General features: G+C 41.1%; 1 protein-coding gene across 2 annotated transcripts in view; it reads right to left on the bottom strand.

Annotated features, from left to right (window-relative positions):
* The window catches only part of SV2C (synaptic vesicle glycoprotein 2C), a 137,820-nt gene extending 134,539 nt beyond the window's left edge, over nucleotides 1-3,281 (bottom strand). For both annotated transcript variants that reach the window (XM_054578260.1, XM_054578262.1), the window contains exon 1: nucleotides 2,702-3,281. In XM_054578260.1, coding sequence (XP_054434235.1) covers nucleotides 2,702-3,281 — 580 coding nt within the window. The remainder of the gene's footprint in view (nucleotides 1-2,701) is intronic.
* Nucleotides 3,282-16,872: the final 13,591 nt, after the last annotated feature.

Genomic DNA, 16,872 nt, shown 5'->3' with positions numbered 1-16,872 from the left:
AAGTCTTCTTATCAATGCCCTTTTTTTTTTTTTTTTTTTTTTTTACAGCTATGGGTACTTGCCTCCTTGTACTAGTAATCCTCAGATATTTGTGATTTCTTCATATTTGACCATAACTTTCTTGGATACAGAAACCTAGTCTTTTTTTTTTTTTGTCCTATTACCCTCTGTGGTAACACTGTGCTGTGCACATAATAAGTGCTCAATAAATAGACTTTAGGACTAGACAATGGATTATCCTAAAGTGACTGCACTTATTCCCCCAAAGAGCAGCTCATTAGACAATTAAATATTTACTCTTTTCCCAGTCCAGTTAACAATGTTGTAGATGCAGACAGGCCATACACACAGACACATGCACACACAATATGCCCTTAGCTACGTTTAAGATAACCCTGTAGCAAATACAAAGAGATCTATCTCCCAAATAATGAAAGCATAAATTGGCTCTTATTTTTTGTTCCTGGCCTGCCTTGAAGAAAATGACACAATGTGTAGTAACAAATGAGAAATTAGTTTTGCCAACCCATATCCTCAAAATGCCACCAAATATGGGTCATGCATCTTTCCTGCCTGCATTTTGATCCCATTGCTGTGACTTAGTGTGGTAATCATATTACAAAGCTATTATTTGATGAAATGAAAATGACAAAACAATTTAAATGCTTGTCTAAAAAGGACTCAGTTAGTATGCAATTATAAGTGAAATTACAATGGCAAAATAATTGAAATGCAAGTCTGGAAGGCACACTTAGGAAACCATTAAGATGCTTCTGTTGTGGACTCATAACATTGAGTGAAACTGTACACTCCTGGGACATGTTTTTAATTCATTAAAGTTGGCAACATTTATGGAGAAATGAAATATCTGTGCTCCAATAGTTTCACAGCATTATCTACATCCCTGAATACCACCTGGGAGTATGTAACCTCATCAGAGTTGATAGAATTATGGGAGAGTCAAATAAGAACCATGTGCCTTATTGTGCTCCCATTCAGCACAGAGAAGATAAAGGCACAAAGACGAGCTCAGCTTAGATTTTTCTGAAATGTACCCAATATAAAAGGTAAGATCATAATATAAAAAGATTATGTATTCTCTATTTAGGCCTGCAATTATTAAAATATTTGTGTAGATGTTTTTCTAAGGATCTATCTTCTTAAAACATTCTGCTGACATATTCCTTTAAAAAAGCCTTGATAATAAATTTTGATGCCCAGGCTTACCGTGGGTATGCTTGCTCACCAAAGGAAAACAGTCATGATAGATATAAAACAGACATGCTGAAACATCAGTTGGACAAATGACTAAGGACCCTCCTCGGAACCATGTTCTGCATTTTGATGGTTGAACACCCAAATGTGTCTACCAGCAAAAACCAGGCAAAATATGCACCCCTACTCTCACCCGGTCCCCTACACAGCCTGTTCTCACGACCCTGCTCTCTGAAAGAAACACATGCTGGAAATGGGTCACATCAAAGGGACAAGTGTTAAAGGAATAGGATATAAATCCTTTTCTCATTCATGACTCTCTCTCTTGTGTTGTCATAGAGCAGATTAGGAAATGATCTTCAATTGTTTTTCACAGAGAAAATCTCTCAGCATCCATGATTACAACATTACTTAATAAAGTGGTAAGGCTTCCACAAAAAGAGCAGTATATTTTTGTTTTTCAAGCTTTAGTTTAAAAAAGTTCCTTGGAAATAGAGATAAAAGGAATTCTTACTCTCTTTCACAGACTCTGAAACACGTAAAGATTTAATATGCACATAAACATGTTCTCTGAGGTATGCTTAGCAAAATGTGTTGAAAGTTTGAAATAGACTCCTAAGTTGTTGTGGATATTCACTGTGTGCAAGTTTCTCTGCCTTCTTATATTCACTGCACAAGGCAAATAAGTGGCAGTATTTTTATAGCCTTGTAACAATGTGATACTTGAGTACAAGGCAACTTTATAACAAAATTCAAATCTGTTATCTAGATATTTTATAGGGAGGTCATATTATTTCTAATACACATCATGGAACTATTAATGACTTGAAATAGATTTTTAAATCCTATGTGAAAGTTAAATTTTTCCAGTTTAGGCACAAAGATAGGAACTTTGAAAAAGTCATGTAGAGAATAATCTATAAATCAAATTGAAAAAAATTAACAAGAAAACACACATAGATTACTGGAACAGTGAAAGTTAGCAAGGTCCCAGAGTATTTAAACCATATTATTATACATAAAGCTTAAAATTTGGAATTTAAAATCGTATTTGTCAGAATTTCATAGAATTAACCTCTGTATTTAGAAACATGCCAAGTAAATTTCATGTAACAGCATTATTAACTTCCAAGGGCATATCTTTGGAAGTTAATAAAAGATAAATCAATGTAACATTTATAATACTGTAAATTAAAATATATGGCTCTAACTTACTTTGAAATACATGAAAATATAAGTTGGATTAATGGGTGGATAGACAGATGATAAAGAAAATATAGTAAATGTTAACTATCGAATCTAAGTAGTGGATATATACAGACATCATTTGACAATATTTTTTTGATTCTTTTGTATGTTTAAAATTTTTCAGAATAAAGTGTTGGGGAAAACACAGCACTCTAGACAAAATGTATTTATTCTACTTGTTAACTGTGCTCAACAAATGAACCAGCTTCAGAATTTGTGTCGGACGCGATGCACTCACCTAGCCACCCAGACCCTGAGTTTGGAACGCACAAGTCAGTCTCCGCACTGGGCAGCACGAAGCCAACCACAAACACCTCCACGCCGTCTGCCATGAGGGCCATCCCCAGGACAAAGAAAAGGGCCCACTGAAAGCGGCCATGACCGCACTCCTGGATTATCAGCTCATACTGCTGAGCTAGTTCTTCCTCATCAGCTTTCCTCTCTGACTCCAGCTGCTGGCGGTCCTTGTACTCATCGCCCTTGGGCTGTCCCATCGACACGATGCTGTCTTTCCCTTGGTTCATACTGGGGATGCCCTGATATTCCCCTTCATAGATTTCATCATCTTCATCGTGACCCTCAGTAGCCTCACTGGAGCCTTCATCGTCATTGGCCTCCCCATTATAGGTTTCTCCGGGTGGGTAATAGTCATCGTCCTCTTCTTCGTCCTGGAACCGACTGTAGGACCTCTGGGTGTATTCATCCTGAGCCCGGTCCACTGCTTGATTCACCTTCTTTACTGTTTGTTTCTTCACCTCTTTGGCAATGTCCTTGGCGCCTTTCACCAGTGAAGTCCTATCCTTGTAAGAGTCCTCCATCTTCTCTCCACGGATGGCCAACAAGGAGATGGGGATTTTTCACAGACTTCGGTCAGTAGTGCAGCCCTGACAGCGTCATCCACTTCGGGTTCAACGCAGAACTGCAAAAAAGAAAAACCGCAGGAGATGTTTATTATTCCTTTCTATGTCAGTTTCACCATCGATTTCTTGGTGTCTTTTCATGGCCCACCTCCAGACTGGGACACATTGTTAGCATTTCCTGTCTTTGATAGCCCTGTAAACATGCCCAACGGATGCTGGTTCTCTGCTCGAGTGTGATCAGCACTTCAAATGTTTAGGGTCTTTACTGTTACTATTGTTTTGTTTTTAAGGAATTCTGACCCCTGTGTAACTTTGCATAGATGCACATGCATTCTGCTGAAAATGAAATAGGACATTGTCAGGTTGAAAAGTATATCCAACACATTATGAAAGTGCTACATAGCTGCATCCTGATTGAGAAAAATAACATAGGGTGCTCACACACATAGATACAAGCTACAAAGGCAAAACCAGAGTATGAGAATAATGCTTACATTGGGGGAAAAAAAAAGAGGCAGGCAGCCCTATATACATATATTTCTAAAGTATGTTTCCCTCTACTTTCATTGTATTTCCTTCTATAAATGATAAGAGGCTCACGTGGCACCCAAAACTGACACAGAGTATTTCCCCCCTAGTATAGCTGATGTGTAAGAAATTGGCAGAGTTCATCGAATGCTTTCACAGATGTCAATGATAGTCAATTAATTAGAATAGTGGGCTTGTTTATTGGGGTGGCGGGGCGGGGGGTCTGCCCTTTCAGACACCATCCCCAAGACCGCAGGGGCAGGTAAGTGACATGTGCTGCCCCTTCGCAACCCTGCCTTGTAAGCACTCAAGGCTTTGTGTCTACCTTTTCCATCTCTCGAAACTGCCCACCCCCTCACCAGCACACTCACCCGCCGGCAAGCCCCCTCCCCAACACGCCACCCCCCACTTTGCCCTGCGGTGCTCTGGGAGGCCAGAGTCAGCATTCAGCTGTCAGCCCTGCCCTCACTAGGTTTCCGTTCTCCCTGACAGCCTGCTCGGTCTTGGCTCAGTACATACGGGCTGACCTCAGGATAACCGATCTTTCACTTGTCCCCTGAGCTATCTCCTTTGGTGGTCCAAGTGAGCCAGCGTCAGGCTCACCCTTGTACATAGATAATGTAAAGGTGAAAAGAGTCATTCTCCCCCATCCAAAAACCCCAAACCCACTGTCTGGAATGGCAACATTCCAAACATTGATTTATATAATGGTCATTTCTACTTTTTCCTTTTGTACCGAGTATAAAAACCTTGGTGTGGCTATTACAAACATACATTTAAACTGCTCATTGAGGCATCACAAACAAACCCAACAACAAAGAGCTGTGTTTACGAATGGACAGTGCGTCATTGCCGCTGAATGCCTACAGGTGCCTCAGCAGCATGGCTCTGTGCACGCCTGCTTTGGGAGGCGACAGAATGAAATGAAAATAAACATGTGATTACAAGGCTTTTTGTCCAATGTCTTAATAAAGGACTTTTCTTTCTTTTTGGAGAGCTGAGGGGGCGGTGGGGGGAGAGATGAGGGGATCCATGAAGAGAGTCAGGAAAAAATGGGAAGGCGGTGAGAAAAGAGGGTGAGGATGAAGTGCACAGAAACTCAAGAAGGAGGCAAGAAAAAAAAATAAGGGAGAGGAGAGTACGGTGATAAACAATGTTGGAGAAGGAGGGACATTTCCTGCTTTAAAAATTGAAAGCAAAATTAAAACATTCCACACAACAAATGAAGCCAAATGCTCTACTACTTATAAAGGGATGATCCCGTCAGACACTGCACACCCGCTGCTTCCTGGGCTCAGCAGCACCATCAACACCTTGGAGTGAGATCCCTAGACCAGTGAGTGTGAGAGCGCAGCGGGCAACCGCCAGGCGCCGCCCTGGGAACGGCAGTGCCTGCTGCTGATGGGAAGCTTCTGCAATAGTTTATCCTGAAAAATAGTAAATAAACCCACTGCACTTGGCTCAGCCACAAATGTTATTATCACACGCTTTCAGGGGCTCTCATCCCTGAAAAGGTCCCTGTGGGGGAGCCGCCTCTAGACAGAAAGCAGGCACAATCTTGAATGCCATAGTTATGTCAGAAAAGTAGTTAATTTTAACTCCCTAACTAATCTAACCATGTGAGCAATGAAAAAATATAAAAGGTTTTTACATAAACATTTCAGTTTTGAAGAACACTTCTCGTTTAAGTCTTAATGTGGCATAAAACGAGGAATGGGAGTATACGTTCTCTTTTTGATTCAAGGTTCCTCACGCCCCACACCCACACTCTGGCTGATTTTAAGATCAGAATAGACAGGGTCTTGTAGTTTGTAGTGTGACTAAAGCAAAGAAGAGTTTCCTTTATGTTTGTATAAACAAGGGCAGGTATGAATACTTATTTTAAAATTCTGTATAAAAATTAGATGTTTGTCGGTGCTGCCATTGGAGAAAACTGGGTGAAGCGTACGGAGATCTCTGCATATTATTTCTTACCACCGCATGAGAATCTACAGTGATACCCAAGTGAATGCTAAACAAGAAAACAAGCCTGTACCAGCTTTACTAAGCAATCTTGGAAAATGGGCAGGCTGCTTTGCTTGTGGGCAGACAGTTCAGGGGCAGAGTTGTATTCCATGGCTATTCCTCTCTCTGGTAAATAGAAAAATGAAAAAAGCTTGGCTCATTCCAGAGGTCACCAGGAACGCGGCAGACTGGGGTCTGAGTTGGAAGGTCATGGCTGCAGGACAACAGCAGCTCAAGGTGTGGCCTGCGCAGCAGGGGTGGCCTCCGAGGACGTCCAGGAGGGGCTGCTGACTGTATCACCAGTGTCTGCAAATGGTACACCTCTGTTTTGGGTGACTCACTGAGTTATACCACGTAACGTGCTCCAGGAACCATTTTAATGAAAAATGGTTTGATTTTGTGCTTACTCGATGTCAGGCATTGTGCTAAGAACTACATATATATTCTTTTATTCCTTTATTTAATCCTTACTTCAATACTATAGAATGGATAGTATAGTCTCCATTTTATGGATGAGAAAATTAAAGCTTAATGAGATTAAATGACTCACCCCAGGTTACAAAGCTTGTCAGAGAGATGCTGGGACTCACACTCAAATGCATCTGACCCCAAATGCTGATTCCTTATTCCCATCTGCCCCACAGAGTGCTTTGGCTGAGGTCTTACTAAGTGTATAGCATCCTTCCTAGTCATTCTGGTAGCTTGTTTTTCCCATACAGAAATGGTCTTATAGCCTATTCACTAAATTGTCTGGAAGGTTCTGAAACAAGGAGAATTATTGTGATATGTTTTATCAGTGATGGGCTTTCTGCGAATACTAATTCCAAAATACGGTCTTGTGTGCACAGCTAAACTACCCCAAGATGATGGCTATACTTCAAAAGATAATACAGTCACATTACGTATGATGTCAGTGGGACAAGAGGGCAGGAAAAAAGGCAAAGTGACAAACCCCTAACAACCTCCGTGAAGTACATACGGCCCCTTCTCCCTAGTCAAGCTGGTGCACTTCTCCATGAAATAAAGATAATGATAACTACCCCAGAGCACGGTGAGGCTTAAGCCAGGTGGTGTTTACACCGTGTTCCGGACAGAATTTGGCCAAAATTAAATGCATGCCATTCAAGTTCCCCAGAAGCAGACACTGGGACAAGGAATCGGGCAGGAATCATTTATTAAAGAAAACGTGGGAGGGCGTGGAGGAAGCCAGTAAGGGAGGGGGACAGTAGAAGCAGGGCTGCAGTTTTAGGCAGAGTCCATGCTGTGAGCTTCAGCCTGATCCTGCCTGTCATCCTGAATAACTCAAGAGCTTAGTTACACCTTAGAGCTCTTCTTACCCAAGGCAGAGGTGCCCAGCTTTGGTTCTCCCACACTGTTCACTCTTGACCAAGGGCCACCCAGGGGTGAGGATGGACTAAAGGTACCTCGGCTCTGCACTGAGCAGCCCCAGGGACCCGAGGGCAATCCTCCAGAGACGGCCAGGTGCTGGCTGGCGGACGCAAAGGCACACCGAAGCCCGCGGAGGGGAGTTCGAAGCAACCACAAACGAAAGGGACCCCAGAGGATCTGCGCAGAACGTGCACAGCATCTCCCACGATAAGCATTCAGTAAAAATGTTTGGATGCCCTGCAAATCACACTGAATGGCAGGACCCATAGCTCATTAAAAACAATTTATAGAAGTAGCTGTTAAAACCCAATAATATTTATAGCAAAGTTTATCTGCTATACTTAACGATCTGCATGACCATCATGCATGTCAATCACTTTGCACAAATAGTAAGTTATACACATAAATGAGAGTGATTCTGACAAAACAGAGTTTTAGTTTTTTTTCTTTTTTAATGATTCATGCCAATCATCATGTATCCTTAACAGTAATGCTATTTCAAAACCATCCTACATATGTTCCCGTCATGTACAACCCACACAGACACACGCACAGCTGTTTTTCTCTGTTTCCCTACACTGAGCCCAGACCTCCGGGCCTTCCTTCAGCTTTACCCCTCATAATCCCCATCACCAAATGCAGGGGAGGCACCCAGCAAACCGTCCATGCTGCAAGCAGCGGACCTGAGTAAGCTCCAGCAGGCCCAGGTATTTCCTCAGTTTCACCAGAGATGCCGCTCCTCTCCTGAGGGGGTGCGTATGGGTGGCTCCGGGGGAAGCTGCACATGCATTTCCCACCGCTGTCCCTCCTGGGGAGCAGTGGGAATTCCTGTGGAATTCCCGAGTGGAAGCCCGAGAAGTGGGAATGACGTTTCACCTCAGCTTGGTGCTGTGTAATTTTTGCGAAGACTGTAGCAGAGCATACCACCCATCCCAATGAAAGCCACATCCCATCCCTTCTCGGATGAGATATAACAAGACTACTTATATATGATGACATTATGATGATGTCATAAAGTAGGGCTTTATTGAAATAAAAAGACAAGGAAGTGAAGATCTAAAATTGGCAGTAAGTCCAGAAATACTTTGAGGGACACTATAATGCATTACTCCAAACTAATATATATTTTTATTTATGATTAATACCAGAAAGAAAGGCAAAATATAATATTACCCACCCACATTGCAAGTAAGGCTTATTGTAAACAACTAGATACCTCACGGCTGTTTCACACATGGCTGAGAAAAATGGTGATTTTCTTTTAAAAAAGCTTAAGATCAATTTCATTGAGGTATAGTTTACGTTCAGTAGATAATCTGGTGACTATTAGAAGAACATAGACCATGAGATTTGATGCAATACACCATCTAGATTATGAATACACTTTTCTTGCAGGGAACACTTACTGAAATGCTTATTCAGCATAGACTTGAAACCCCTGGACCTTGTATTAACTGTCCACAAAAAAGACCAGCATATGGACTTTGGTGGTCTGGAGAGAGCAGGAAGATGAGAAGGTAGACAGGGCCTTGGAGGAGCCCTAAGTACCTTGTAAAGTCACCTACCTTGCTACTGTACATAGTCTAATAGTGAGGATATTTGAAGATGAGCAGAGTTAAAATACAGAACCCAATATCTTCAGCCAGACAGTATCCTGAAGAGAAGCTTTTGGAAGGGAGAAGAGCACATTTTGAGAGGAAGGAATTGCTACTGACCCCTCATCCCAGCCTGTCCAAATCTTTGACATCACACTTTTATCATTGAAGTCCCCCTCTTTCTCTTGTCCTCCAAACCTTTAAACTGAGGGCAATTATGCTTACATTCCCCTTTTTTTTAGATGCAGTTCAAAAGCCACTCTTTTCATGAACTGACTTCCTTTGATTACTGCTTAACCTAATCATGCCTTCCAGTTAAGCATAGTTGGTTTCATCCTGGCATTCACGCATGTCTCTTTTATGATTTACCCATTGGCGGGTCAAAGGGACATTGAGAATCCTCCCTGTTTATGCCCGAGCCATGACCTTTATTGTAAGAATGAAATATGGACATGCTCTCTCCCACTGAGAACTGGTCCTTCTCCCCGGGAGAACAGTACTTTTAATATTTAACTGTTCCTTCAGGGAGAACTGGCCCTTCTCCCAGAGGGACCTGTTGGTTAGCTAAATCACGCTGGGTCCTTGGCGTATAGCCACTTTGTTCTAAGACATATTGAAGCATAGCCCCCACAGTGAGACTTTGGAATCCCACCCGAGAAGAGGACGCTTCATTTGGAACTTTCCCAGTCAGACTCCAAATGCTGCCTCCGGGATTCCCCAGCATCTATGTTCGGGTGTTGGTGAATTCCCACCTGGGTTATGTATGCTCTTGATTCTTGCTTTTGCTCTGCTCTCACTTAATAAAGTGCTTAGTTATCCATATCTGACTTGGGGTTTTCATTGTGTGTGAATCTGAACCTGCAAATTAAGTGGCCACCATCTCATATGTGCCTCTTAACGGCACGCCCATGAATGTGATAGTCTTCCCTGTTAGCACACAAGCTCCCTGAAAACAGGAACCTGGCAAAATAAAACACAATAAAGTACCATCGGCACTATAAAGGGCCAACTCCTAGATCCCCCCTTCTTCAAGAGGAAGTCGTCCAACTCAGCAGTTCCTCGGAGTGCAACCTGCAACCTGTGGTGCTGCAAAGTGCTCTGAGAGAAAAAAGTTCTGTGGTCGAATAAATTGGGGATGTTTCTGTCTTATACTTCATACACCCTCTAGGAGTGTCACAATGCAAATCTTGTTTGTTGTAAAGAATCTGTTCAAATGCATTACTGCAGGGGTCCCAAGCCCTGGCACCAGTCCACAGTCTGCTAGGAACCAGGCCAGAGGTGAAGCTCGCCTGAGCTCCCCTGCTCTGTCTTCCACGAAACCAGTCCGGTCTCGGGTGCCGAAAAGGTTGGGGACTGCTGTGTTACCCAACCATTTCCCAAACTTTCCTAAAATAGAATATCCCCACCCTCCACATGACACCGCTGAGCGCTCCTCATTATACACTATGGGAAAAACTGTATTGAGATAAACACCAAAGTCCTTTAAAATTCTAATGTCTCTATTATAAAATACCACAAAACTCACTAATTAGAATTAATTAAGGGAAGCAGGATGAAAGGCAGAAAATCTACATTAAAATAATATTTCTAAAATGAAATACAGTATTTCTTTTGAGTCTATTAAACACTGATATGTTTCCAAAATGTAATCTTAGGATTTTAAAACAGACTTGCTACAAAAATAGAGTATTTAGCATATCTTTTCAAGTAATAAGTCATTCCAAGAGCCCGAACATTTTAATTTTGATTATACGAACATACTTTGTATGCAATTTTGACACAGTTAATTTGCTCTAGGAAGAATAGGAGTTGTCTTAAATCTCTACAAATTCCACATCAGCGAAATCTAAAGGCCTTACCCACATAACAAGCTTATTCACACACATGAATGTCTCTGAAGGTCTCAGACTCTTTATAGAAGGAATATACTCAAGTGAGTCAAAGTGATCAACATTTTCCTGAAGAAGTATCTGAATTCAGTTTAGCGCCGCAATCTTTTTTGGGGTTACAAAACTAAACCAGGCTTAAGAAATAACTGAAATAGTCAGAAAGTCACAAGAAATTTTTTAAAAGTATGTATTTCTGCCACCAAGAGATCCCCACTCTTAGCAATTAGCTATTATATTTCTAGTCCTCAGGCAATGCAGGAATGCGAATATGTGATTAATTTAGATCATACTGTACATTTGCACTTGAAGCCCTTCTCAGATTGCTCTATTATCTCTAATTCTTCGTTGTGAATTTCCCCATTCATTGGCTTAGTAGACTATCTCAAATAGTACAGAATTTCATTACATGTTTAGTAATGCTTGGCTGTGGGCATATTTTCCAAGGCAGAAGTTTTCAAGGTATGGTCTGGGGATTCTCAGAAATCCTCAAGACCATTCAAGGAATCTGTAAGGTCAAAATAATTTTCACAGCAACAGAAAATGTCATTTGACTTTTTCACTTATTTTTTATGCATGTATAGTGGCATTTTCCAGAGGTTACATGCTGTGCATGACATCATTGCTCTGATGGTTAATGGAATGTGCATTTGCAGTTCCATGTGTTTTAAAAGTTTCTCAGCTTTAGTTTCTAATATGATAAATATCACGAGCTATAACCTACAAAAATGAAAGTTCTTTTGTCCTTAATAATTTTTAAGAGTGAAAAATGGGTCCTAAAGCCAGACCAAAAATTCAGAAGGGCAGTTTTATGGGAATCCTGTTGCTTGGATCTGGAGTTGAGACCCCTCCCATTGGAGTTTGTTTGTTTGTTTCCTATAGGGTATTGAGTTTGCCCCTGCTCGAGCCTCAGGTTTCACAAGGGTCCGAACTAGTTTTCCTGTCTATAGCTCAGCTCTGGACTTTAACCTTTTCAAAGCCACTGATAAGCTCAGGATTTCCATCACAGATGGGTGATATTTTCCCAGCTCTGTCTACCGTGAACAGTTGCAGACTGTCCTTTGCTCCAGGTGAGAATGGGCAGTGTGTCCCTGGATCCAAGCGTGCTGCTGACCAAGTCCTGGTCATTACGTGGAAGGCACAGCGTCAGCTCCTACACATCGCTATTTCTGGCACTGGAGGATCTCCTTTTCTTTCTTTTGCAGTAAGCTCTTATTTAACTAATACTCTGATGCAGTACCCATGTCTGTGGAATAGGGTTTAGCAAAGGCTCAATCCACCATCTTGAGCCAGCAGTTGACACTATTATAATCTGCTTTAATCACATATTTTATATTAAAAATTTCTCATGCTTTTCAATATTCTTCTACCACTTTTATTTATGATATACTATAATTCATTTAACATGGTTCCTATTATTGTGCATTTAGGTTGTTTACACTATGTTAGTATTATTAATGATGTGGTGATGCACACCCTGTGTGTGCTGAAAATTCCTGCTGCAAAAGGTATTTTTATATAGAATATCCCATTGTCCTTCAGAAAGGCTGTAGTCACTTATAGCTTCCAGAAGCATGTAAGACAGCCCCCCTTTCTTTGTGTTCCCATATAGTGGAAATTGGTAGTTGAAATTTCTGGCAAATTAGAGGAAAATAGTGTTTTATCATTTTAAATTCCATTTGATCACTAGTGAAATCAAACATCTCTTTCCTTGTAGAGTCTTTTATCTTTTGCCCATTTTTGTATTGAGGTTTACAGCGGGTTTAGTTGGTAGTCCCCAGGAAGATACTAACCTACAGAATCCATGAATATGACCTTATTTGGAAAAAGATGTAATTAAGTTGAAAATCTCAAGATGAGATCATCCGGGATTGTCTGGGTGGACACTAAATCCATTGGCAAGTGATCTTATAAAGGACAGAAGAGAGAAAGAGTTGCCACAGGCACAGAGGGGAAGGCCACAGGAAGACGGAGGCAAGGATATTAGAGTTATATAGTCACAAGCCAAGGAGTATCTGGAGCCACCAAAGACTGGGAGAGGCAGGAAGGGTCTTCCTCCTCAGAGTGAGTATAGCCCCGTCGCACACTGAACTGTGAGAGAAAAGTTTCTGCTTGAAGCCACCCAGTGTGGCAATTTGTTAAGCTAGCACAGGAAACTAATACAAGGTCTTGTCTTTACGGAATTTTAAGAGCTCTTTATATAGTAAACACCTAAACTCTTTTGTGATATATGTTGTAAATACTTTTCTCAGATGGCCTTGTCTATGGTGTTTTTCTCATGTAAAGCTATTAAACTATTTTTATAGAATCTATTAAAAGGGTCTTCTTTCTTGTTTTCTGCCTTAGCTGTTTATTAAGGCCCTTGTGGACTTCTGAGATATTCATCTCTATTTGTTCTAATTCATTTTAGTTTCATTGTTTAATGTTTAGTTCTGGAATTTATTCAGTTATATTGGGTGAAAAAGGAATTTTAAAAAATGAATAATTGAATATCTTCAAAACACATATTAAAATGCCTTTTATGAGAGACAAAACTCCTATATGTACTAGGACTGTTTGCAAATTAATTTTAAGGGAACTAAAAGTCTTAAAATAGTCATTGCATCCAAAAATATATCTTTATGTTTATTTCTTTTATGTAACTTCATGTAGACATTTTCTTCTTATTATGCCTGTTATTTAATAGACAAGATGCGTATATACATACATAAATTACATATACATATATAAACTATGCATATATAAAAATATTTATACATATATATTTTTTAAAATTTTTATCTTTTTGTATATTTGTTTATTGATGTCTCAAAACCATGTATATATTTTGGCCACAAACTTTAGTTTCTGTCAGATCGATATGGTGGGCTGGGAAGTACACTCCTTGTCCGCACAAAATATCTTCCTCAAAGGGGAACAAAGGTGCCAAATTTCAATCGGGATTAGATCAGAGGAGCTGCAAGTGTTGTGTTAACTTGTTGAGGAGAACTCAGGAAAGGAAAGCTCTGAACCATGCTGACAGTCCTAGCTCAGTTTTCCTCTCAAGGCCCTTCTGTAGACCTGGGCCCTTGTCTAGTAAGGTGCTAAGAAGCACCTTTGCAGGAGAACTGGCAGAAGATGGGGGTGTCTTCAGTGAGCCCAGAAAGAGCGCAGTGCTCCTAGATTCCAGTCCCGAAGTAGCTGCCAGGATCATGCCACCCTCTTGGGAAACCAGATGCCTGAGGAGCACCAAAGCGATCTGCATTGTTAAGCATAATCAGTAACCAAACTGCCATTCACAATTCCCACTCTTGAGTAACAGCAAGATATTGCCATCCATGAAACTACCAAAGACATTCTGGCAGATGATTTCCCTGGTATTACAGAGCGGCTGGCCATCTCTGAATATGGTAATAACCACTCAGGGTGCGTGTGATGGGTTCTTCTTTCACTGGGACTTAATGAATCACATGAGAGAACCTCAAAGAGAAACAAAGTTGGGAACTGAATTCCTCCCTGGAAGCACATGGGTAACACAAAGGCTCTGCAGAGCCAGGAAAAGTAGGAGAAGAGTGACTTCCCTCAATAACTCTCCTTATCTCCCCTGCAATGACAAAAGAGCCCCCAAAAGATCCAGTTATTCACTCATTGTGTATTTATATAAGCACCTATTATGTGCCAGACACTCTTCAAGGAGCTAAAAATAAGAGACTGAACAAAACACACAAAATCCCTGACTGTAGGGAGCTTTTTTCCTAGTGACAAGACAGATAACAAAACAAATAAATACATGGTTTCACGCAGGGGTGAGTGCTGCAAATAAAAAATAAAGTGGGGTAAGAGCTTTGAGCAGCGTGGTCCCATAGGACTTTTGGAGGTGTTCTAAATCTATTCTGTCCAATAAAAGTAGGACAAAGACTTACATTTCAATAACCATACCTGGCTAGTAGCTACCATGTTGGACAGCACAGAGTTAGAGCAGGCAGGAGGTATTGTTATTCTAAGAGAATTGGTCAAAGCAGGAGCCTTTGTGTAGAAGACTGATGAAGGCCAGGGCATAAGCCATGCTGTTTCCCAGGGACTCAGAGCTTTGCAGACACACAGGACAGCATGAACAAAGTCCTCAGGTAGAGAATGGTAAAGAGACCAGGTGGCTGAGCAGTGTTAGGGAGGGATGACAACGGAAGTGGCTGGGAACAGATCATAAAAGGCTTCGAGGATGTTATACTCTAGGTGGGAGGATGTTATGGTAAGGGATCTAGAAGAATGTAGCTTAATAAACCCCTATTTGCTCGAACATTAGCCCTGCTCCTTCATATCTGTTATAATCTTTATTCTGACTACAATCGTCTGATAATATGATAATACAGGCAGCATTTATAAAATGTCTTTAAAGACAGGTTCAAAAATGGAGGAGCTGGAAAAAGAGTTTCTCAGCACAGACCAAGTGATCAAGAGAAAAATGCAAGCAACTCTCATTTGCACCTCATAGGTGCTTAATAAGGTCTGTGATCATTTACCCATCTCCTATTCATTCTTTCATCAGAGCTATTTCAAAAGGAGACTAGTTTCAGTTTCTCTGCTTGCTCATCACTGGAAATAGAGGAAAAAGAACTGGACCCAGGCAATTTATAAATAAGATAGTTATATCTTGTGCATTTAAAAGTTGGTTACGACGCCAGCGAAATACTGGTGTCCAGCAATTACTTAGACCCAAAGATGGAGGAATGTTGAGTCATGTAATCCATAGCCCATGTCAGGGAAATAAAGACATGATTGTTTCTAAATTTATACAGGTACACCATGACATCCCTTGACCAAACAGGTGTCCTCACCATATTAAAATGATCTAAGTGACTAGACATAAACAGCAATGTTATTAGTGAGACAAATACCCACCGAGGTTCCCATACTGCTTTTGCCACTTACTAGTTTCGTGGCACCAGGCAAGTTATTTATGGTCTTCAGTACTCAATTTTATTGTCTGTAAAATGGGAACTAAAAGTGCTCTTGGGAGGATTAAATAAAATAACATCCAAAGGCAAAGCTTGGTAACTGGTACCTAACTCAGGAGGTGCTAGTTGACTTGAATTAAAGACTAGAAGAACATCCCTTACAAATATAACTCATCGTCCAGCAGTGCTAATGCCGGCCATTTCCCTTTATGAAAGGAACAATGAATGTTAAACATAGGTCATCTGTGCTCTTGTTGAACCAGGAGCACAGGCCAGGGAATCACAAAGCAACAGTCTCTCTTTCAGAAAAGACTCATCCAGCTGTTGCTGAGATACACATCCCGAGGTTTAGCTGTTAGAAAAAACACCAAGAAGCATGCCTATTTGTCTGCTTGCCTTTTCTGAGCAAGTCAGGCAGTGTGATTAGCATACTTGCAGAGTTTTAATGTAATTACAGGCAGAGCTAGATTTATTGTCTGCCTCACTCATATGACATTGATAATAGCAAAACACTTATTCCTGGACATCAGTTAACTAACTCCTTTGGGTGAGGGAAGAGACCCCACCCCCAGGCTTGTACTGTACTTTCTTTAATGTCTGAAAATTACATTTTTTCTTTCTGCTTTGTCCACGTTTTCCTTAGTAAATATTTCACATTGCAAAGTTCCTATGCAAAGGGCCATGGCTTCAAATCTGCTTCCTTTGTTTACTTCAGCAACTCCAAGCTCCGGATGAAATCCCGGGAACACGATCCCCACGGGATGCTCTGGCTCAATCTTCCCACTGTTTACGGCCTCTGGGAGGGAGGTACCAGAAACTTCCTTAAGGCCTCCACCAACATTCTGTGGCTAAATGAGGGTGCGGCTTGGAGACCACAGTGTTTTTGTGGTGCAAGTGATGTACAAGTCCCCAGAGCATGACCCACAAAGCAAGAGAACTGGAGTGTTCATTTACTCTGTGTCCCCTGTTCTGCCCAGGGTTCTCTGGGAACCAGACACTTCTGCATGATCAAGGTAGCCACTGGGGAATGGGTGCCTTCATCGCCCCTTTGTCTCTTTTCCAACAAAACCTTCTCCTTTACTGTCATTGGAAAAAGAGCTGCTCAACTAATTCACACACAACATATAAATAAATGGAGCTCTGAAAGTAGTCTCCCCTTCCCTGAGGTTTTTTTCCTTTTAATTCTTTTTTTAGTCTGAAGAAATAAATTGAG

This window comes from Pteronotus mesoamericanus, unplaced genomic scaffold, assembly GCF_021234165.1.
Source record: "Pteronotus mesoamericanus isolate MK-2021 breed Mesoamerican mustached bat unplaced genomic scaffold, CSHL_Meso_final contig_50, whole genome shotgun sequence".
NCBI classification, from domain to species: Eukaryota; Metazoa; Chordata; class Mammalia; order Chiroptera; family Mormoopidae; genus Pteronotus; species Pteronotus mesoamericanus.
Note: the sequence above shows the minus strand (reverse complement) of the source record. Positions and strands in the feature narration are given on the sequence as shown.